Source organism: Ursus maritimus, unplaced genomic scaffold (genome assembly GCF_017311325.1).
Source record: "Ursus maritimus isolate PB19 unplaced genomic scaffold, ASM1731132v1 scaffold_20, whole genome shotgun sequence".
NCBI lineage: Eukaryota > Metazoa > Chordata > Mammalia > Carnivora > Ursidae > Ursus > Ursus maritimus.
Window position 1 is genome coordinate 5,457,824 of NW_024424453.1, and position 18,643 is coordinate 5,476,466.

Consider the following 18,643-nt stretch of genomic DNA (forward strand, 5'->3'; position numbering starts at 1 on the left):
GAGGCAGATGGTCCCTAAAGGAGTCCTAAGCTCCCACCAGCTGTCACAGAGTAAGTTCTCTTTAAGAAAACTGTAACCAATCAGAAGCCCCCTCCCCTACACTCAGCCAAGGACTCCGGTAGGTCCCGGTATCCAGATTTCGTGAACAAGAGGAAACTCGGAGCCAGGGAGGAGGGAGCTTGCCCGCTGGGTTGCGTGTGCCCTCGAGGTCGCTGGAGGTTTCCCACTGCAGGGAAACTGTGAGGTAACAATGGGAGACGCTGCTCTTTAAAGTCTACAATGAGGACGTGCCGGATTGGCTCCAAGTAAAAAACAGTTCTAAGAACCAGGCTCCACCTCTCCCAGGGCTGTGGACGACGTCCTACGAGGTGGGCCAGCCTAACTCCGCAGCTTCCAGAAGCACCCGCACACACTGAAGCGCCTCCTGCTGCGTGCCTCGGGAGCTTCCGAGAGGCGGCGGGCGCCTAGTGCGCAGGTGCGGGAAGCTGGCCCAGGGCTTCGAGCCAAGCCCTCGCAATTCCGCCCCCGCCTCCGCAGGCGCGGCCGGCCGTTTACTTTTGAACGGCTGCCCCGCGCTCTTTCCCATTGGCGGACGCTACGCAGTTGAATGTTGCCAGGAGACCGCGCCTGCGTCCTGAGGCTCCGCGAGGCCCCGCCCCGTCTGGGCACCTGAAATCCCTCAGGGCGGAGGAGGGCGGGGACGCCAAGCATCTCGGGGACGCTGGGTCTGGAGGCCATAAAGCTGTTCTGGCTTGTGGAGTAGGTTGGTCTCCAACTCCCCGCGGTGAGTCCAAGGAGCGTCTCTTTGGGTCCGAGAAGGCGTCTCTGGGTCCCTCTTGTTTGCCTGTAAGCACAAGCTGGTATACCGGATGTGTTTGGCGGAGAGTTTAGGAGCTTGATGATGGCGAGGGTGGGCATGGGTCTTGCATTTATTCTCTCGCCCCAGAGGGGTTGCGGAACCTCGTTTTCTTCCGTCCGGTATGGAGCTGAATTTCTGCGCGGGAGCGGGCCGTGTGGTGGTGAGGGTGAGGAGAGCGGGACTCCACACCCCTGGGCTGCCTCGCGTGGTTTCGGGCGGGGGGCGCCGGGGCGGTGGAAGTGCATTAGGAGGGAAACTCGGGAAGATTTGTCCTAAACCTTCGAGAAAGGGAAGGGTATGGTTATGGCGAGGCCTTTCTTTGTGAGAGGTTCTCATGAGACTTAGTGGGTGTAATTACGCCCATTTTACAGGTGTGAAACCTCCGTTCTGAGAGGCATTAGGAAAAACTGACCCAGGGCGCCACAACATTTCAGTGGCAGAACTGACAGACGTATTGATGGGAATAAGCTAAATCAGTATTTATAATTTTAGGCTGGCAAAATGTTTCACTTCCATGGATGCTTCTTCAAGTTAACTTTAAGAAGTCTAAAATGCGCATGAATGTTTGCTCCGTCATCACCATTGTTGGCTAACATTTTCAAGTGCTCGTAAGATACTTGACGCTACAAAAAGAGGTCCTTTGTGACAATTTATTCGGTCACGGGATTGTTGGGATTTTCAGTGTACAAGTGATACCTCTCCTGCACCAACAACTGTTGATATTTGTCACGATGTTTATAAAAACACAATGAGGCATGGGGGAGGTAAACGTCAAAGAGTGAAATAACCATTCCTGTGATGTCATATTTAATCTATTCTTTGAGAATGTAAATCTAAAATATTAAGATAAAACTATTTTAATTTTAGAATACGAATAAAAGGAACTGAAAAAGTTGGAGAAGATAAAGTACATTCAGTCACTAAGCCAGAAGATCAGCAAAGTAGGTAAGCTCTGAAAGATTAAGTGAATACAAAAGAAATTCTTGGTATTTTTTTGAGTGTATGATTTAAAGTGTAAGTTGAGATTTTTAAGTCTTCTGGAAAAAGACATGTTGGTGTATAAAATTCAAGCCATCTAGGAGGAGCATAAAGTGAAAACAGCTCCCTCATATGACCTATACCTTAAAGTTAGTCACTTTTGTATACCCTTTCAGAAATTTTACAAGAATTTGTGTACATCTAAACGCACATTTTATACATACAGACCTGCAAGTTGCATTTATCACTTAAGTTAGATGGATACCTTTTTACTATGCATTTACATACTGATTTGCATTTTATTTATTTATTTATTTTGATGACTAGCTAGCCTTTGAAATAAGGTGCCATAATTTAGACTGGCAAGGTGAAATTTTGATTTTAGGTAATGTTAGTTTTACCGTTGCCTTTCAGCAAACATATTGCTGAATATATTCTCACTGTGAAAAGTACTGAGGAAAAAGCAATGAAAACCTGAATTTCTCATTTCAGTTCTTGGTTAAATCACATAAGTAGTTTCTTTTTTAGTTTGGGGAAATAGATTGATGTCAAAATGCAAGAACAGTGCTAATGGGCAGAGTTAAAGTCCTATCTGACCATAGGATTTTTTTTTTTTTAATTTGAAAGAGTTATGGTGATCCTTCTTTATTTTTGTATATTAATATGTGTAAAGTATTTTTAAAGGCTTGCCGTATGTATATAGATGGCACAATTGTAGTATTTCTAAAGCAGTCTTGAATTGCATAAACTGTGCTTTGGATCAGTTAGGGCCACAAAGATGTGAGACCCAATCAGAATTTTCCCAGACTTACAGCTGACTCACACTGTAAGTTCTAGAGCAAGTCACTGAACTCTGTAATGTGGTAAACATAATTTTCTTCAGAGGTTGTAAAATGTAATGGATGTTTTATTACTACTCATGTTTAGAGATGAAAGACATTATTAGTGAATTAAAACTTAAAAAATCATTTACACACTACTGTGAAATAGAATGGGTAGTGATATTTTTTTCGTATTATTTAATTCTCCATAATCTATTATTAGTACTGACCATCTGTAATATGCTAGTTGTACATTGTAGAGGCTCTGTAGGAAATCTGCTTTCTGGAGATAGATTGCAGTAAAAGTTTAGAAATTCAGAAGTGTATTTGTTTTTGACACTTAAACACAAGAATTTTGGGAAATAATTTATACGTGGATGATTTAGTCTCAGAATTTCTGAAAAGATTTTTATTATATTCATTTCTTGGTGACTTTAAAAAGTGTAGCAGGAAATCTTGAAATAAGTTATCAATGTTTACTTGGGCTTTTAGTACTCACTGGAGGAAAATAACATTTTATGTGGGTTACTTTTATTTTACTTCTTTGCTTTCTAAAAGTATAAAATAATATAGATTGATTCTATAGTTAATTTGGCAGAGGAAAGACTAGATAATGGGCAAGGCACCTAAAAATTTTTAAAAAGTATTGATTGTGTTGAAAATATACATAAAATTTACCATTATAACCATTAAGTGTACAGTTGAGTGTCATTAAGTACGTTCACATTGTTGCACAACTGTCACCACCCATCTGTCTCCAGAACCTCTTCCATCTTCCCAAACTAAAACTAAACAATAACTCTCCAACTCGTTTCTCTCTAGCCCCTTTTCACTTTCTGTCTTTGTGGACTGCTTATTAGTATTTATATTATGTGCACTTTCCACATCTGTTGCAATAATATAATTTTTCTCCATTGACCTGAGTAATTTTCTATTATTAAATTAACTTTACATTTTTGGGAAGAACCTCATTTTGGTCACTGTATGATATTCCTTTAATGTACTCTATATTTGTTTTTGCTAATACTGTGTTTGGTATTTTATATTGGTACCCATTTTTGAAATTAGTCTATTTTTAGTTTTTGTTAGGTTTTGAAATCATGTTATACTATTTTCAAAACAATTTGCGAACTCTACATCTTTGTATTCTAGAACAGTTGAACAAGAAATTGCCTCTTAAAAATTTGAAAGAGCTCCCCCAGAGAAGCTTGTCCCCCTCACCTCTTTTTTTTCCAGAGTAGCATTTTTCCAATTTGTGAATTTCATATTTTGCTTTATATTCTCTGGTCATTTTGGTATTTGAACGGATATAAAGAATAATTAATTTTTTGTGGTTCTTCAAATATAGTAGCATATAGAATTATGCAAGGTATTCTAATTTTGGCTTTTTCTATTTTTATTTCCTCTTTTCAGTGCTAACTTTGTATATTTGTTGTTTCTTTCCCCTCTTGACTGGATTAGTGTATTAATCAGTTGCTGCATAACAAATAATCCCAAAATTTAGCAGCTTAAAACCACAAATATTAAAATACAGTTTCTGTGGTTCAGGAATCTAGGAGCAGCTTAGCCGAGTACCTCCAGCCCAAGGTTTCTCATGAGGTTGCAGTCATTGCAGGATTTCACTGGACCCAAAATATCTTGCTTCTAAGCTCACTTATGTGGTTGTTGGCAGGCTTCCAGTTTCTAGGGGGCTATTGGACTGAGGGCTGTAGCTCCTGGCCATATCAAGTGGACCTTGGTCTGCTTACAACATGGCATCTTGCTTCCCTCAGTGACTGATCCAAGAGAAATGAAGAGAGCCAGATCATTCCTGATGAAAACCATGGTCTTTTATTACAAAACTTTGAAAGTAATATCCTATCACTTCTGCTGTATTCTGTTAGAAGGGTGGTGCCTGGGAGGCTCAGTCAGTGGAGCATCTGCCTTTAGCTCAGGTCGTGATCCCGGGGTCCTGGGATCGAGCCCCGCATCGGGGTCCTTGCTCAGTGGGGAGTCTCCTTCTCCTTCTCCTCCCTCTTCCTCTGCTGCTCCCCCTGCTTGTGCTCTCTCTCTCTCAAATAAATAAATAAAATCTCAAAAAAAAAAAAAAAAAGTCACTAGGTCCAGTCTACACTCAAGGGAAAGGGATTACAAAAGGACATGAGTATTAGGAAGTGGAGGTCATTGGGGGCCATCTTGGAGACTGCCTGTCCCGGATAGCTAAAGAGACAGCTCTTGGGTTTAGCAATACTAGCAATTTTGTTATTTCACTGTTTTCTTCATTTATTTTTATTATGTTTTTTTTGCTTTTCCTAGGTTGGTTTCCTTTTTTCTAACTCTTTTTCTTTAGATGAATCCTTTTTATATTCCTTTTGTTTGGTGATGAAAGTAAATAGCTTCAGCTCTGCCCTATAGAATTTTTTTTTAAACCCTATAGATTTTCCTAAGAGTATTTTTGTTTCACATGAATAGGGTACATCTTGGCTGGGTACAGAATTCTTAGGTCATATGCTTTTCCTTCTAGACCCTGTGGACACTGCTATATGATCTTTCAGCATTCCTTGCTGCTTTGGAGATATTCTGGTTATGTACCGCCATGTAACAAATATCTGAAGGCTTGGCTGGCTCCATGTTCATGATGACTTTTTCACTCACATGTCTGGTACTTCATTGCTTCTCTACTTTTCCTCTTCTGCCAGCAGAGTAGCCTGGACTTTGTTTTACATAGTGATTCATGGCTCTGGGGCAATAACCTGCCAGGCGAATTAAGGGCTATCCCCAGAACGGTCATAGCATCACTCGTATTTTATATCCTGTTGATCAAAGCACTCACATGGCCTGCCCAGGTTTTTTGTGGGGAAGAGATTTCATCTTTTGCTGGGGGAGTACCACTGAAGCCACATTGCGGCGGAGCATATGTGGGAGATAATTGTTGTGGCCATTTTTGGAAATTACAATTTCCCAGAAGAGAATTCTGAGACCATTGTTTTTTCCTTTTTTAGATATCTTACTTTTTTGCCTGGATGCTTGTAGGATTGCCTCTCTCTAAAATTTTATATTTTTAATTAGATGTTAATAGTTGAAAATAAAATAGCAGTATTTTATGTTAATAATGAAAAATAGCAGCCCCCTGCCCTCACTCTCCCCACTCCTGATTCCTGCACTCCGGAAGCAACCACTTTCATTTAACAATTTCTTTTGGTATCTGCTTCTAGATTTTTTAAATAATACGTTTTTGACGTGACTTCTTGACTTTTTACTTTTAGGTATGTGTTGACTTCTTGGAAGATTAAGATTTAGTTCTTTTTTTAAATTTATTTTTTAAAATTTTTGTTATTTGACAGAGAAAGAGCACAAGTGGGCAGACCAGAAGGCAGAGGGAGAGGGAGAAGCAACCTCCCTGCTGAGCAGATAACCCGATGTGGGGCTCTATCCCAGGACCCTGGGATCATGACCTGAGCTGAAGGCAGACACTTAACCGACTGAACCAGCCAGGCGCCCCTAAGATTTAGTTCTTAAACACTGTTTCCTTCCTTTATTCCATCTGGCCAGTATAATTGTCATTTTCTTAGTTTGGGCTGTCATAACAAAAAAAAAAAACATGGACTAAGTGGCCTAAACAACAGATTTCTCGCAGTTCTGGAGGCTGGAGAGTCCAAGATCAGGATGGATCATAGTTGGGTTCTGGTAAGAGCTCCCTTCCTGGTTTGCAGATGGCCAGCTTAATGATGTTGCCCTTATGTGGTGGAGAGCTGAGAAAGAGAGGGAGCAAGCCATCCTGTCTTCTGTAAGAACACTAATCCATTCATGAGGGCTCTGCCCTCATGACCTAATCACCTCCCAAAGGCTCTACTTCCTAATACCATCACATTAGCGACTAGGATTTCAACATGAATTTTGGGGGGACACAGGCATTCAGTCCAGAAGTTGTTTTTTGGTAAAATCAATATTTAATATTATGACTAATATGATAAATAAGCCATATATTTCCTCTCATTTCATGGTTCTATCACTTTTCCCAAACTTTAGTTTTGTCATCACCTCTCAATATGTTCAGACACTTGAAATATTGTCAGTTCCATTTCTTAAAGACATTCCTTTTGGATCTTCCTTTCTCAGACTACTTGTTCTCTAGGCTTGCTGCACAGTTGTCCTGGATTTAATTTTACCATTAGCCTGGTGAGAATTCTTGCTTTTCTATTCCAAAATTTATTTTTCTGGGTATAGAATTTTGGGTTGGAAGCCATTTTTTCCTGAGAACATTGAGGGCATTGCTTCACTGCCTTCTAGTTTTTAGTGTTGTGATATACAAACAACATAGCTAAATTCAAGATAGTCATCCTAGAAAATATACATACGTAAAGTTTTTTGCTTTTTTTTTTTTTTTCCTTCAGAAAAGTCTGAGCTGGATATAGAAAACTTTTGGTGCATAAAATTTCATGCTAGTTTCTGGAAAAACTAGCTTCTAAGCATGATAACCACCTCTATCTTCTGTTTCTCAGGCAATAACCAGAGTCAGAAAGTTGCTGGCCTTAGAGAGTTGTTTTCAACCAGGCTTGCTTCTGCTAACCAGTTCTGACTTGTCATAAATTTATTGCCTAAAATCAGTTTTTAATAGCTCAGCAAGAGGAGGGTCGTCCAAGAGTAGGATTTTATTTCTATATCTTCAAATTACCTATAAACTTCTAATTAAATTTTATTAAAAATGTTTATATACTGTGAAAGTTAACTTTTGAGACCATATTTACTTTCTATTTTATATGAATTCAGGAGATGACATTTTCTTTCAATATTGTTATAAATACCTTCGTTCTAAACAAAGTTGAGCTGGGGTCCCTTAAATGGGTTCTCAGGGAAAAATGTTTTCTAGCGTTTTGTGAAATATGACTTTAGAGGGAAAGGTTTGATTTTGTTTTAAGCCTAATTTTAAATAGCTCTAATATTAAGCCTAAATTGAATATATGTCCACTGCTCAAATGTTTTTTTTTTTCCCCTGCAAAGTGCTGTTTTGTTTATTCCTTCATTATGAATTCTGACATCACTAAAATCCTCTGAGAAACATGTTCGTTTTTCATGGGTGGTTTTGTGTGACTATAGAGCTCTTTGTAGTATAGGGTAAAGTCATAAAGTCTTCCCAGCATGCATTCAGTTGCACTTATCTGCAATGAATGTCATCTTCTGTACTGTTGCCGAATTACTTTAGTTTCCTGGAATGCTCGCAGTTCAAGTTTAGTATCTGTGTGACACGTCTTGGCTCATTAGGGTTCTGAATATTGTAATCTGAAGGGAGTATTTTTTTTTTTTTTTTAAGATTTTATTTATTTATTTGACAGAGATAGAGACAGCCAGCGAGAGAGGGAACACAAGCAGGGGGAGTGGGAGAGGAAGAAGCAGGCTCATAGCGGAGGAGCCTGATGTGGGGCTCGATCCCATAACCCGGGATCACGCCCTGAGCCGAAGGCAGACGCTTAACCAAGCTGTGCCACCCAGGCACCCCTGAAGGGAGTATTTTTTGATAGACTCTCCTGCTATAGCTTTTTCTAAACAAAATAGAGATTTTGCTATTTAAAAAACAAAAAACTGTGGGACGCCTGGGTGGCAAGTCTTTAAGCGTCTGCCTTCGGCTCAGGGCGTGATCCCGGCGTTCTGGGATCGAGCCCCACATCAGGCTCCTCTGCTAGGAGCCTGCTTCTTCCTCTCCCACTCCCCCTGCTGTGTTCCCTCTCTCGCTGGCTGTCTCTCTGTCACATAAATAAATAAAATCTTAAAAAATAAAAATAAAACTGATTTTTATTGGAAGGACTAATTAAAAAATGTTTTTCCCTTTCAAATCTGCAAAGTAAAATTATTACTTTGGAATATTAAACTATGCTGATTCTGGACTTCAAGCTTACTAGTATTTCAATCGAAGAAGCTAAGAAATTTATAGTAACTGTTAATAGAGAAATTTAATACTTTGCTTTAGAAACTATGGTTGAGCCAACGGGGAATATGAATTCTTTTGAATTAAAGAATATAATTTTGCTGGGGCGCCTGGGTGGCACAGCGGTTAAGCGTATGCCTTCGGCTCAGGGCGTGATCCTGGCGTTATGGGATCAAGCCCCACATCAGGCTCCTCCGCTGGGAGCCTGCTTCTTCCTCTCCCACTCCCCCTGCTTGTGTTCCCTCTCTCACTGGCTGTCTCTGTCTCTGTCCAATAAATAAATAAAATCCTTAAAAAAAAAAAGAATATAATTTTGCTAATCCCAATTTGTTATTTAGTAGGAATGTCTAATCTTCTCTATTTTTGCATAATTAAAAAAAATCCATGGGACACATGGGTGGCTCAGTCGGTTAAGCATCTGCCTTTGGCTCAGGTCACGATCTCAGGGTCCTGGGATCGAGTCCCACATTGGGCTCCTTGCTATATGGGGAGCCCACTTCTGCCTCTGCCTGCCACTCCCCCTGCTTGTGTGTGTGCTGTCTCTCTCTCTCTCTGGCAAATAAATAAATAAAATCTTAAAAATCCTGACTTATTTTTAAGTTTAAATGACACAGTAGTTTCGTGTGTACCATAGTTCCAACAACTCTGTATGCATTGTTATGCTCACACAAGTGTAGCTACCATGGCACTCTACAGAGCTATTAAATACCACTGACTGTATTCTCAGTGTTGGACCTTTCATCTTCATGACTTATGCCATACCTGGAAGCCTGAACCTTCCTATCCCCTTCACCCATTTCACCATCCCCACACACCCCCTCCCCCACAACCACTTTTGTTCTCTGTATTTATGGGTCTGTTTCGGTGTTTTTGTTTGCTCATTTATTTTTTTTAAAGATTTATTTTAGAATGAGAGAGAGCACGAGCCGGGGGAAGGGCAGAGGAAGAGGGGGAGAGAGAATCTTTTTTTTTTTTTTTTTTCAAGATTTTTTAAATTTATTTGACGGAGATAGAGACAGCCAGCGAGAGAGGGAACACAAGCAGGGGGAGTGGGAGAGGAAGAAGCAGGCTCACAGCAGAAGAGCCTGATGTGGGGCTCGATCCCAGATTGCCGGGATCACGCCCTGAGCCGAAGGCAGACGCTTAACTGCTGTGCCACCCAGGCGCCCCGGGAGAGAGAATCTTAAGCAGACTCTGCGCTGAGCAAGGAGCCCAATGTGGGGCTCGATCCCATGACCCTGAGATCATGACCTGCGCTGAAACCAAGAGTGGGACACTCAACTAACTGAGCCACCCAGGTGCCCCTGCTCATTTGTTGAGATTCCACATATAAGTGAAATCATATGGTATTAGTCTTTCTCTTACTTTGCTTAGCATAATACTACCTCCAGATGCATCCATGTTATTGCAGGTGACAAGGTCTCATTTTTCTATGGCTGATTATTATTCCATTGAGTCTATATATTTATCATATATAAACATATAAACACATATATATTCATATACACCAGATCTCATCCGTTCAGTTTTGATGGACACTTGTATTACCTTTCTATCTTGGCTATTGCAAATAATGCTGCAGTGAACATGGGGTGCATGTATCTTTTGGAATTAGTATTATTTTCATTGGATAAATATCTTGTAGTGGAATTACTGGGTTGTATGGTATTTCTATGTTTAGTTTTTTGAGGAACCTCCATACTGTTTTCCAGTGATGGCACCAATTTACACTTCACCAGCAGTGCAGGATTCCCTTTTTTCCACATCCTCGCCAGCACTTACTTTTCTTGTCTGACGCTAGCCATTCTGACAAACCTAAGGTGGCGTCTCGTGGTTTTGATGTGCATTTCCCTGATGGTCAGTGATGTTGAGCGTTGTGTCGTGTCTGTTGGTCATCTGTATGTCCTTGGAAAACTGTTTATTTAGGTCCTCTGCCCATTTTTTAATTGGATTGTTTTTGGTGTTGGGTTGTACAAGTTCCTTATGTATTTTGGATATTAACCCCTTATCAGGTATCATTTGCAAATAAACTCCCATTGCTTTTTCATTTGCTGGGGCAGAAACTTTTTTTGTTTTAAGATTTTATTTATTTATTTGACAGAGAGAGACAGCCAGCGAGAGAGGGAACACAAGCAGGGGGAGTGGGAGAGGAAGAAGCAGGCTCATAGCGGAGGAGCCTGATGTGGGTTGGGCTCGATCCCAGAACGCCCGGGATCACGCCCTGAGCCGAAGGCAGACGCTTAACGACTGCGCTACCCAGGCGCCCCTGGGCAGAAACTTTTAATTTTGGAGCAGTTCCAATTTATTTTTGCTTGTTTCCCTTGCTTGAGGAGACATAGCTAGAAAAATGTTGCCAAGGCCCATGTCCCAGAGATTATTTTTTATGTTTTCTTTATGGAGTTTTCAGGTTTTACATTTTGGTCTTTAATCCACTTTGAGTTTATTTTTGTATATGGTGTAAAGAAAGTGGTCCAGTTTCAGTCTTTAGCATAGAGCTGTTCAGTTTTCCCAGCATCATTAAAGTGATTATCTTTTCCTCATTGTATATTCTTCTCTCCTTTGTCAGAGATTGCCCATGTAAGTGTGAGTTTATTTCTGGGCTATCCTGTTCATTGATCTTTGTCTGTTTTTGTACCAGTACCATAGTGTTTTGACTACTCCAGTTTTGTAGTATAGTTTGAAATCTGGAATTGTGTTCCTCCCACTTTGTTGTTCTTTATCAAGATTGATTTGGCTGTTCAGGGTCTTTTGTGGTTCCATACAAATTTTAGGCTTATTCTAGTTCTACGAAAAGTACTCTTGGTATTTTGATAGAGAGTACCTTGAATCTGTAGATTGCTTTAGGTAGTACAGACATTTTGACAATGTTCTTCCAGTCCAGAGTATGGCATATTTTTTGCCCTGTTTATGTTGTCTTCAGTTTCTTCATTAGTGTTGAATAGTTTTCAGAGTACAGGTCTTTCACCTTCTTGATTTATTCCTAGGTTTTTATTCTGATAAATGTGGCTGTTAATTTCTTCCTGCTAACTGTTAAGTGTGTAGAAACGCAACAGATTAATTTTGTATGCTGCAACTTTATTGAATCTTAATTTATCCTAAGTTTTTTGGTGGTCTTGAGGTATAAAGTATCCTGTCATCTGCAAATAGTGACGGTTTTACTTTTTTTTTTTTTTAACCAATGTAGATGCCTTTTTTTTTTTCCTTGTCTGTTGTGGCTACGACTTCCAGTTCTTGTGCATAGTTTAGATTTTAGCACTTAGAATGTAAAAGTTGCACAGGTTATCATTAAGTAGACTTCAACAGAACACTGAATTTTGCTTTTGCATAGAGGCAGACTTAAATAACTTTAATTTGAAGTATTTACTACAAATTAGAATTGTTTAGCATGATTTTTGTACCAAAGTAAGCTCTTAAAAATGTCTATATATTAGGAATTGTATTATTTAGAAAGCTGCATTTAAAAATCTTAAACATCTTAATTATCTTTTAAATGACAAGTGCGGTATATTAGTAGTTTTGAGGTTAACACCTAAAACTTTATATGGTATTTACAAGTGTCTTTGTTACATGTAGGCTTAAAATACTTTTTTCTCTTGACAGGAAATGCACAATTTTGAGGACGAGTTAACATGTCCCATTTGTTACAGTATTTTTGAAGATCCTCGTGTGCTACCGTGCTCTCATACATTTTGTAGAAATTGCTTGGAAAATGTTCTTCAAGCATCTGGGAACTTTTACATATGGAGACCTTTACGAATTCCACTCAAGTGTCCCAATTGCAGAAGTATTATTGAAATTGCTCCAACTGGTATTGAATCTTTACCTGTTAATTTTGCATTAAGGGCTATTATTGAAAAGTACCAGCAAGAAGACCATCCAGATATTGTCACCTGTCCTGAACATTACCGACAACCATTAAATGTGTACTGTCTCCTAGATAAAAAATTAGTCTGTGGTCATTGCCTTACCGTAGGTCAGCACCACGGTCACCCCATAGATGACCTTCAGAGTGCCTATCTGAAAGAAAAGGACACACCTCAGAAACTGCTTGAACAGTTAACTGACACACACTGGACAGATCTTACTCGTCTTATCGAAAAGCTGGAAGAACAGAAATCTCATTCAGAAAAAATGGTCCAAAGTGATAAGGAGGTTGTTCTCCAGTATTTTAAGGAGCTTAGTGATACACTAGAACAGAAAAAAAAAATTTTCCTAGCTGCTCTCTGTGATGTTAGCAATCTGATTAATCAAGAATATACTCCACAAATTGAAAGAATGAAAGAAATAAGAGAGCAGCAACTTGAATTAATGACACTGACAACATCTTTACAGGAAGAGTCTCCACTTAAATTTCTTGAAAAAGTTGACGATATCCGCCAACATGTGCAGATTTTGAAACAAAGACCGCTTCCTGAGGTCCAGCCTGTTGAAATCTATCCTCGAGTAAGCCAAATATTGAAAGAAGATTGGAGCAGAACAGAAATTGGACAAATTAAGAAACTTCTCATTCCTGAAATGAAAATTTCTTCAAAGAGGATGCCATGTTCCTGGCCTGATAAAGATGACAAAGAAGTTGAATTTTTTAAGATTTTGAACGTTGTTATAGTTACTTTAATTTCAGTGATACTGATGTCGATCCTCTTTTTTAACCAGCACATAATAACCTTTTTAAATGAAATCACTGCAATATGTTTTTCTGAAGTCTCGCTATCTGTTTACCAAAGTTTGTCTAACAATCTATATGATTTAAAGAATATGCTATGTCACACTTTATATTTACTGAAGGAATTCATGTGGAAAATAGTTTCTCGTTGAAAATTCAAATTTGAATTGTTTAGGCTTATTCTGTACAGCAGACTAACAAGAATTGCTAAAGGGAGAAATAGGGTAGGATGGATAACTAAAATAGCAAACTAAACTATCAGAGTTACAACAAATATATAGAAATGTTAAACCATTTTTCTTAGATGATGGAAATGTGTCAGAGTGAGAAATGATACATAAGGTGTCTAAAAATGAATATCTTGTTCACTTGATTTGTTACATTATTCTGTTTTATTTGCTTGAGGTTGACTTTATTGCTGTGACACTGAAACATTCCTGTACCAATATTGTCTTTTAGCACTTTTTTTTTTTTGTCTTAGCATTCAATTACCGCAGAGGTTAGTGTTGCAGTTCTTTATGTATACACAGTTTTTAGGTTAAAAGATGGCAAGATCCTTAAAGTGTATAGGCATTTATTTTGGTGTGGCTTGAAGCCTTTGAGTGGCCAAATAAGGATGGTGAGTAGAGCTTTTAAATTCAAGTAGCAAAGTCTAAAAGTGATAAGGGGATGCTTACATTAAGGATATTTTTGATCAAACATACCTGATACATTAATGTATTTTAAGATAGATTTAAGAGCCCTACAATGTTTATCAACATTCATTCCTAACAAAGCTATTACTTTTGGGAATAATATATTGGTAGGGAACAAACAGTGACCTTTTCAAATAATGGTCTTACGCTGTCTTACTGTGTGAATTGGACTTTTTGGTTAGTGCTTTAGTCTTGCCAAATCAGTTCTTAAACTCAACACGTTACTAGCAGAGTATGTATTGTTGATATATTCCATCAGTAGATTTAGGTGGCATCATGTTTACTCTATTTGTCTTAAAAATGGTCTTTTCTGCCATTTGCTTAAGCTATTATCAAAGTACTGATAATTCAACTTTATTGAATTTTGCTTAAATGGGAGCCTGTATACGCTATTAAGTCAAATCCCTTTGTTAGTTCTTATTAACAGGGACTGGAATTGTGGTGCTTGTGGTAGGACTTTTGGCCCTTTTGTCCATGGAAACGTAAGTAAAAGGTCATTGTTTTTCAGACCAAATTGGCTGTTGCTCTTTGATCCATTCCCTAGAAGTCCTATCTAGTTCAGAGACTTCCAGGTCATTTTAGGGAATGCTTCTGGTCCTGTACTACATATAAATTATAATGAATTAATATGGCTGTAGTTCTGAAATGCTCCTAATGTCTTATCTGCTGAGAATGTCTTAACACAAAGATGGCTGGTTGTATTAAGTCAAATATATGACCAGAATCAGAATATATATCTATCACAATTAATCGTGTGGGCAAAGATTTGGAGGGTATTAATAGAGGTGGTGGGGGAAGCTAAATATTAAGGTATTGAAATATAAATACAGCATATTAACTTGACTGAAGTTGATTAGTCACAATACAAAAATGCCACATACTTTTTGAATATATATTAGTAAGCACTGAAATTTGTTAGCTATTTGTGTCAAGCACTTAATGCACACGTTTCTGAAGTAGGTATTAACTTCTTTTTGTAGGTGAGGAAATACAACCCAAAGTCATACAGCCAGCATATAGGAGACAATGTATTTTCAGAGTTCCTGCTGTCATGCTACTGAAACTTAAGCCAAGATTTTAATTCAATTAGGACTAATTTATGTCTAAGATTCATTTATAGCTAAAAATTGGAACATATACCTATTAACACATTTTAAGTTTGATGTTACCATTTCTTAAGTTGTTGCCAGTTCTTAGACAAAACTATGAATTTTATGTGGTGTGTGGTGTGCATGAATTATAGTCAAGAATACAAACAACCGATTCTTAATACATGCTGTTCTGTTTTGTAATTCTTACCAGGAGAATGAAATTGTAAAACTTAAAGTATATAATCTTGAAATATTTCTAAGTTTTGTGTATAACAAAATCTATATTTTAATAAACTTATTTTGCTATTTTACTTGCATTGAGGGGCTTAATAAGGCGCTCAAACTTAGGAGTGGTAGCTTTGGAATTTTCATATGGGTAATGGGAATTATCTATCTTAACTCTTTAAAGACATGTTGTAGAGCTTAGTACTAGAGTATTAAGTTCCATTTATCACTACTTTCACCAATGAAAAAGCACTTGATTATAGTTTTACTTTTCCCTTATATCTTAATTTAAAACAAATGATCATACTTGAGTTTCAGATCTTGCTTTAAGTCCGTGCTAAGGTATTTACATATTTTAACAACTGTATTATGATACAAACCATCTTTGTTGGATCTTTGTAGTACCTAAATAATGGTTGCTGAATATTGAGCTAATAACTTTTAGTTTTAATTCCTTAGGATCAGTATCTAGACGTAAAATAGCTAGGGCAAAGACTAAGACTTGATTCAGTACCAAAATTCCTCTTGAAAACCAAGTGGTTGCCAACTTCGGGTACACTGTAACATTGAGCTGATGCGGTGCAGCAAAGAAAAAGAGCCCTGGCAAGTGGGCAGGCAAACACTCCATCATCTTAATTTCCATTTATCCTAAGTTAGTTAACCCCTACATACTTCATTCTTTTTATGAACCAACCAATGATAATGGGTATTCCTTTTTACTGAGTATTTTATTCATGTTCAGATATTGTCTGTTTTTTCTGGCCCTCTTGCAAGTTTTAAACACAGAAAATCATATAAAATATTTAAATTTTCATCCTGTAGAATTAAAAAAAAATGTTCCCATTGTTTGGGTAATAAATACAGTGACTGTCTATTAAATGGAATACCTGAAGATACTGTTATTTACTAGTTGGCAGGCTTTTCCATTGTAGATTAGAGATCCGTGATGGTATGCTGCATCTGAACATGACATAGTTTAGAACTTACTGTTCATGAACTCTACACACTTTTAACTCTGTTCGTAACAATCTGGGACTAACTAAGGGAAAATCACCTGACCCTCCCAGGCATCTTATTTTCTGCATAGCCTGCTGCTTACAAAATTGTCAGATTCTTAGTCTCCTAGAAGCAGATATATAGAATATATATTTTTAAAGATTTTATTTATTTGAGAGACAACACAAGCAGGGAGAGGGATATAGGGCTTGATACAAGGGTTCTGGGATCATGACCCGAGCCAAAGGCAGATGCTTAACCAACTGAGCCACCCAGGCGCCCCTAAAATATTTTATTAGGCTTTATAAAGATCTCCTAATAGCATAAAACACATACCAGTTAGTTATCCCGTTTAGGAATATGTATTTTACATAATTTATAATCCTTTACAAATAGAAAATTTCAATAATACAATATGCTGAATCTATGCTGATTCAATTTGAGGAATCCTGGGTATAAACAAATTCAACAAAGTCCTTTAGATGCAATTTGTTTTGGGTTTACTGCAACACTTTTTGTTATATTGTAGGTCTTGTAAATTCCAATAAGTCTGTCTGAAATCTCGAACATATTATTTCTAAGAGAAATTATTATGAACTGGGCATTCTTTGTTTGCTCCTAAAGAGAAAGAAGAAAGAAAAAACAGAAGTATTAATAACAAGTAAATCATAATAAACATCTAAACTTCCCTGAAATGTTTTTTCTGGGCAATAAATTCAACATTACTTTGATAATTAAGATGAACAGGAATGACAGCATGATAATTCATGACACAGTATTTGAGTTTGAGAGGAACTGGGTATTTTTGGAAGCATGGTTGCCTAGAAGTCTTCTAGCAGAAAAAAAAAATCTAAGGAGACCAGAGATTCTAGTTGTGTTTCTGCTACTAATTTACATTATCGGTTTGTATTTTACTTGTCCAAATTGGAAATGTTTAGTTCCAATAAAGGACTTGGTCTCTGATACCACAGGACATGGTATTAAGAGTACAGGGGAAAAGCTCAAAAGTAAGAAGTCAATGAATTCCATATGTATTGTTAGAATGAAAACCTCTAAATGATTACTTACATATATATAAAATGCAACAATGGACACATTTTTAAAATCAAGGGCAGCATCAATTTCATCCATGAAGTACAGAGGAGTAGGTTTGTAGTGGTGAAGAGCAAATACTAAAGCCAATGAACTAAGTGTTTTCTCTCCTCCTGAAAGATTGAAGATCTTCTTCCAACTTTTCTTAGGTGGTCGAACACTGAATTAAGAAAATCTCTTATTAGATTACTTGCAAAGCTAGACTTCATGATTTGTTTTCCGTAAATGGCTTCTACCATCTTCCTTGGGGATCTCTAATTTACTTTTCACAGATCTAAACGTTTTTGGGGTTATTTTATAAAAATGTTATTGGAGAATGAACACACAAGAACACCTACCAAAATTTTAAGATTTAAATAGCAAGCCAGTAAACACTTCCTGCTATTCTTCTGTTTCCAGTGCATTTTTTTGCTTTGAATTTTAAAATCAAAATGTTAAACTGAAATGGCTCAAAAATTTAAAAAGATGAACTAGACAAATATTGTGTAAAATTATTTGCTGCTTGCCCAGAATTTATGCTGTAAACTGCCAATACGTAAACAAATCCGTATTTACCATCAAATAAAACAAGCTGGAGATCTAACCTTCACCTCCCACCCTTAAAAAATACTGACAGTTTGGAGAATAATGTAGATATGTAACAAGAGTATCCAAAACTCAGTATAATTACAAACCTGAACATGATTCCTTCGGAGAAAGGATCCAAGCTGTCTACAAGCTCCAGTTCAGCATCACCTCCCAAAGTTAGCATTTGGTAATTTTCCTTTAATTTATTTGTTATTATATAAAAACCTGCCATGAATTCATTAAGCCTTTGTTTCCGAAGATTTTCATATGCCTGTCTAAACTGATCTCTTTCACAAGTAATTTTGTCCAATTCTGCTACCCGCTGTAAATATAATTCTTCCTATGAAAAAAAAATGAGAAAAACATATTCAGTTACTCTTTTGAGATAAGAGTTAAAACTGCTAATTATATAAATTAAAATTTACAATTTAGGCTAAGGATTAAAAACTTTCTGACTAAGTCATGAACAGTTTAGTCATACCTTCTTTTTATACTCTGCAACGGCACCAAGGTTTGGTTTCATTTCATGACACTGGGCTTCTAAAAGTGCGATTTGATTTGTTATAGAATCTGGGTTCTTGATTGCTTCAAGATCCTCTGGGCTTAAAACTGCAATCTCTTCAAGAGGATTGTCTTCTATGAGATGCAATGATATTTTTGAAATCTAAAAGTTCAGTTTAGATGAGCGTTAGGGAAGGCACAGAACTCTTGTTTAAAAAAATCCAACCACAATATGACAAATTACCTATCTACT

The 18,643-nt window shown here is 37.6% G+C and overlaps 2 protein-coding genes across 8 annotated transcripts in view; one reads left to right on the forward strand and one right to left on the reverse strand.

Annotated features, from left to right (window-relative positions):
* Positions 1-616: 616 nt before the first annotated feature.
* On the forward strand, positions 617-15,320 carry TRIM59 (tripartite motif containing 59). 4 transcript variants are annotated; one of them, XM_040636620.1, is made up of 3 exons: positions 617-846; positions 1,727-1,800; positions 12,161-15,320. In XM_040636620.1, the coding sequence occupies exon 3, from the start codon at positions 12,164-12,166 to the stop codon at positions 13,373-13,375; it is 1,212 nt and encodes a 403-aa protein (XP_040492554.1). In that variant the 5' UTR covers positions 617-846; positions 1,727-1,800; positions 12,161-12,163; the 3' UTR covers positions 13,376-15,320. The 4 variants fall into 4 exon arrangements, with proteins under 4 accessions (XP_040492554.1, XP_008704808.1, XP_008704796.1 ...); XM_008706586.2 differs by having other exon boundaries at positions 617-784; XM_008706574.2 differs by having other exon boundaries at positions 618-846; positions 1,727-1,804.
* Positions 15,321-16,417: 1,097 nt separating this feature from the next.
* The window catches only part of SMC4 (structural maintenance of chromosomes 4), a 36,331-nt gene continuing 34,105 nt past the window's right edge, over positions 16,418-18,643 (reverse strand). For 3 of the 4 annotated variants that reach the window (XM_040636625.1, XM_040636621.1, XM_040636622.1), the window contains 4 exons: positions 18,371-18,553; positions 17,997-18,229; positions 17,299-17,482; positions 16,419-16,848 (listed from right to left, as the gene is read on the reverse strand). In XM_040636625.1, the coding sequence (XP_040492559.1) occupies positions 16,696-16,848; positions 17,299-17,482; positions 17,997-18,229; positions 18,371-18,553 (753 nt within the window). In that variant the 3' untranslated portion in view covers positions 16,419-16,695. Of the gene's footprint in view, positions 16,849-17,298; positions 17,483-17,996; positions 18,230-18,370; positions 18,554-18,643 lie in introns of all 4 variants that reach the window. The other variant, XM_040636624.1, reaches the window with a different exon arrangement.